Genomic DNA, 4,753 nt, shown 5'->3' with positions numbered 1-4,753 from the left:
ATGCAAGAGAGTGCAAGAAACATCTAAAAATATATTCGAGAAACATTTGAAAGAATGGAAAGTTTTTTAGACATTTTTTTGTAATGTACTTTCAGCTTGTTTAATGTTACTATTACTATTATAGACCATTACATTAATTCTCTACTTTACTAGCAGTATTTTCGTCATACGGAATGGACGGTATCATAGGTGGCTTAAAGCCATATTCCATTTTTGATTGTCTGAAACTTCCGTGATGCTGCGTTTCCGGTTGTCTGGATTTTCTCATATTAGTTAATGATTGAGCGGCATTCGTGGAGAACTGCGATGATTTTGTTTGAGAGAACACCTTACTCTGTGAGGTTTTACGCGGAGGCGTAGGACCTACGTATTCATCCTTGCCTGATTTATCCTTCTCCACTAGATTGTACAGGATCTGCCGTCCAAAGGACGGTATTGTGTACGACGTTGTGGCCGTGTGTGGTCGCAGTATTGCGTGACTATTAAACTTCTTCGGTAGTATCACCAATTTAACGTTGGAAAAATGTGCCGTAGGAACATAGTTCTTGCTGACGTCGATATTATAACTGTATGCCGAAGGTCTATTGTAAGGAACGTTGTAAAACTGCGATGAGTTCGTCTCGCTCTGTGACGGCGACACGAACGTCAAGCTACTGATAGCACTATGGAAATTATTTCCTCCAGTAAAAATCGCCTCTTGCGGTTTCTGATAATATTTTGTAAATCTAGTCTCAGTCGAGCTGCTGCTTTCAATCGGTCTGTCCGTGCTCGCACGATATGGCCGAGAAGGTAGCGAGGAAACCACCGGCTTCTCTGTCGTAGTGTGAGTTGGCTGGTTAAACGGTATCGCCGGGTATGCCGGGTAAGCCGCCGGTAGTCTCACGTGCAACGGGTACGAAGGAGGCTGCACTACTAATCGCTGGACCGTATATGGCACCCTTTTCTCGACCACCCGTTCAATGTGGAGCGGATAGATATGTGGCAGACGGATCTGCTTCTCCACCACACGCTCGACCGGTACTTGCACGTGCATGGGATGCAGCATTGGTACCGGCACCTGCACCTTCTCAGACATCGGAATCTTCTTCTCGATTTCGATCGGATATGAGTGTGGCATATGAACGGTTTTCTCGATCGGATGGGGCCGCGGAATCGGCACCATAAAGCCTCCGTTCACAGACGATCCCTCGGGAATTATCCTAAGAAGAAGTTGCGTAGCTTCCGGTCGCCTTATCTCCGATGATCGGAATGAGTGCTGGTGATCATACGGTTGATTTGATTGCGGCTGCTGCACCGAATACTGATACGTATTTGGTACGTATGGTTTTACAGGCTCGTTCGCTGTTTCTTGTTTTGCTGAACTTACAACAAGTTTTCCGCGTGGCGGTATGCCGTTATCATTGCCGTTAAAATTATGTCGTATATTGGATTGATCATATAATGTGTCATCAAATTGATTCGAGGCCAACGGAGTGGGCTGTATGCCGTTGTATTTGAACTGCAATTCAAGAGGCTCGTGAGTACCCGATGAATACTTATTGTTAGTGTTGACAATCGAAGCTATTGGTCTGCCAACGTCATCCTTGAGAGCATTGTATTCGTGCTGATTAAGCTTTTGCGAGGGATGCGGGGATGTGTGAGCTTTAATATCGCTCTTTTCTTCCTGATCATTACCTGCAACGGAAGTCACTATTATATTAATGCATTATATACATTCCATCACGTATGAGTGAAAACTGGCAATTTGTAGTGGCGCTGATGCGTGCTTTGATAGTGCGAGTAATATTACGCGCATATGAACATTAATTCGTCGTTGTATATTAATATAAGTTTGCATCATATAAACTCCTTTCCGTATTGAAGAAATTTGGTGAAAGTTAATTTATCTTGAAATTATTATTAGAGCAGTTCTTTAACTTTAACGTTCACATAAGATTTTGAGCGGAATAACAATATGAATGATAAAAATAAAGATTATTATTAATAATTAAAAATAAATAAATGAAATACAAATATATTACTTTAACATTAATTTCTATTATATTTTGTATAATCTAAACGACTTTTTATAACCAGTATTTTTACTTCAAGACCGTCTTCAAGTAGCAAAATAATGTTATTATTAATGATCTGTCGTTATTATTAAAGATGTATTAATAATTATATATATTACCTTGATAAATATCGTAAGTTGGTCGCAATTCTGATTGCTCAATCTGATTATATAGTTGGTTCGATAGAGTTGGTTTCTGCCAATTCCCAATATTATTCGTTTCGATAACACCGAGGTTTGATGTCTGTTGAATATACTCCGGAGGATAATGAATCTCTTGTACTGGCGCGGTATGGAAGAGCTCGATGGACTTTTGAATTTCAACAGAAGTGTCAGGAACTTTTTTTATATCAACCTCAACTTGCTTCTCAACTTCGTCACGTTCAAAATTCTCATCTTGGTAATCGATATGTGATTGATTGCCATTGTTTTTGATAAATTCCTTATTCACAGTTGATAGGCGTTGTAGATCGTCTTGAGGATAATCCTGGAGATAATCCATCGCGACAGATTGCTCACTATTATCTATCAAACTAGCTTGATTGGCGTTCACCAGCGTGATTCCGACTTGCAGAGGGTTCAGCATGACCGAGGATGTTATAGTTGAAGCCGCTTCTTTTGAGCCTCCGGCATTAGTTTCCGAGGTAATCTCGGCGTTCTCGATCGATTTGTATGTTTCGGATATATCATCCATATAATCAACCATCTCCTGAGTTTCTCTATCAGGCAAATCGGCCACTACGATGGGACCTGAAAATCTCGCTTGAAACGAAGGACTAATCTCTACAGTCGTCGATGTTCTCACGTTTTCCGATTTTGTAGTAGACTCCATAGATTTCTTCGTGATTTTTTCGTTGACGGTATCATTATGCACTCGGGATGATCTTGCTTGTGGTGTCGGAAGAATTTCAGGCACGACATCGTTCTCGAGAATCGAAGCAATGTTGCCTGGTAAATTTTCCGTTGTAATTTCGCTGAAAATTTCATCGAAATTTTCCAATGTTTTAGACGTATCCATTTTGGAAGCATTAGAAGACGATTCATCTGCCAAATTACTTTCCTTTTTCAATGCGAGCATAAATGGTTCTTGAGTAGTTGATATATAAGGCCCTTTATAGTTATCTTCATTTTGTAGAGGCAACACAGTACTGCTGAAAGACTTCGTATGCTTATTATCCTTTCGATCCTCACTGGTCGAAATGATAGTCCTGACAATTGTTCTGTCACGTGGATGATCCTGCCGAACTTTTTGTCCAAAATTGCCGGCATTTTCGACAAGAAACACATCATCGGTATACCTTGGCTCGAGACTTGAATATTCTTTAAATGGATACTTGTTGATCTCTTGTCGGACACTTATCTTGGCGAACGACGTCGCATAAATCGATCCTGGCGGCGAGGAATCGATCTTGGAAACACCATTCGATTCTCCCTCCTCGTCGGCGTGAACTGCTGAGTTATTTAGTTCGACATTCGCGAAATCATTAGAATGATCTTCGGCCGTTTGCTCAGAACTCTTTTCTTCTATCACATAAGGTTGCACTATTTGCTTCACCGGTAGATCATGAACCTTTGTGTAATCGACAGCCTGAAAAATAAATAAATTAAAACAATTGTCTACAGAAAATTCACGATTATTAGGAAAAATTTTACATAAAAAAATTGCAAGAAATTGTATTTTCTACATAAAAATAAATATTTTATTATCATATATGAATATAATATATGATACACAATTTTTTAATTAATCTTTTAGATATAATATTACAATTACTGATTATAACACATTAGCACATTATTAATTAATTATTAATTATTAATATATAAATGTTGAACTGAATAAATTTGTAAATATTCTATGTTCATACTAATACACATCCAAAAATAAATTTTAGAAATATACAGTTTCTGAAAACATCGTACTTTGCATATATTTGTAGAAATTTGTAGAAAAACACATATAAAAAAAGCTAAAATTAAGTTAAAAGATTATTGAAAGAAATAAAATATTAATAATAAAATATTATTTATTTCATTTTGTAATATATACTTTACTTTTTTTTTTTCATTTCTTGTGTGATAGACATGTAGAATTTATAAGAAAATAAAATTAAACTTCAATATAAATGCAACTATAATTATCATTTTTCATTAATTAATTTGTAATTCATTAGAATGTATATTTGAATCACGCGTATGAGAGAATTTATTTTTCCGGCTATGTAATTTATTGTATATATTAGATATTAAGAGGCATTTCCCTTTATTTTCTTGAGTAATCTTAATTCCTGTTTGATGTCGCTTTTAAATTATTTCGAACTCATTAAATATCAAAACTTTCTTCATTTTATCACCTTAAAATCGCTCGTTTTTTTTTAACTCTTTCTGCGATATCTGGCATCAGTGTTGTTGACCGGAGGAGGAAATGAGATACTTGATCGCATCCAAGCGCCACGGATCTTCAAACGAAGCAAATCGCGGTGACCCAGAAGATTTTACAAAAAGAAGGCAAAGTATAACGAAGTCTAGTGCATTATAATAAAAAATCCATGTGCTTTGACTGCTCCAAAACAAATCGACATACTTTTTTGTGAAGCAAAAAACTAATGTAGTGACTACTAAACTAATACATTAAACTAATACATTACACACACACACACACACACACACACACACACACACACACAGATATATATATAT

General features: G+C 36.9%; 1 protein-coding gene across 1 annotated transcript in view; it reads right to left on the bottom strand.

Annotated features, from left to right (window-relative positions):
- Positions 1 to 133: 133 nt before the first annotated feature.
- LOC108690479 overlaps positions 134 to 4,753 on the bottom strand; it is an 11,076-nt gene continuing 6,456 nt past the window's right edge. Inside the window, exons 3-4 of the mRNA XM_018197783.1 lie at positions 2,174 to 3,641; positions 134 to 1,674 (exon numbers count right to left, since the gene is read on the bottom strand). Of these exons, the coding sequence (XP_018053272.1) occupies positions 134 to 1,674; positions 2,174 to 3,641 (3,009 nt within the window). The remainder of the gene's footprint in view (positions 1,675 to 2,173; positions 3,642 to 4,753) is intronic.

This window comes from Atta colombica, unplaced genomic scaffold (genome assembly GCF_001594045.1).
Source record: "Atta colombica isolate Treedump-2 unplaced genomic scaffold, Acol1.0 scaffold33, whole genome shotgun sequence".
NCBI lineage: Eukaryota > Metazoa > Arthropoda > Insecta > Hymenoptera > Formicidae > Atta > Atta colombica.
The sequence above is the reverse complement of the archived record's forward strand: the minus strand, read 5'-3'. Positions and strand labels throughout refer to the sequence as shown.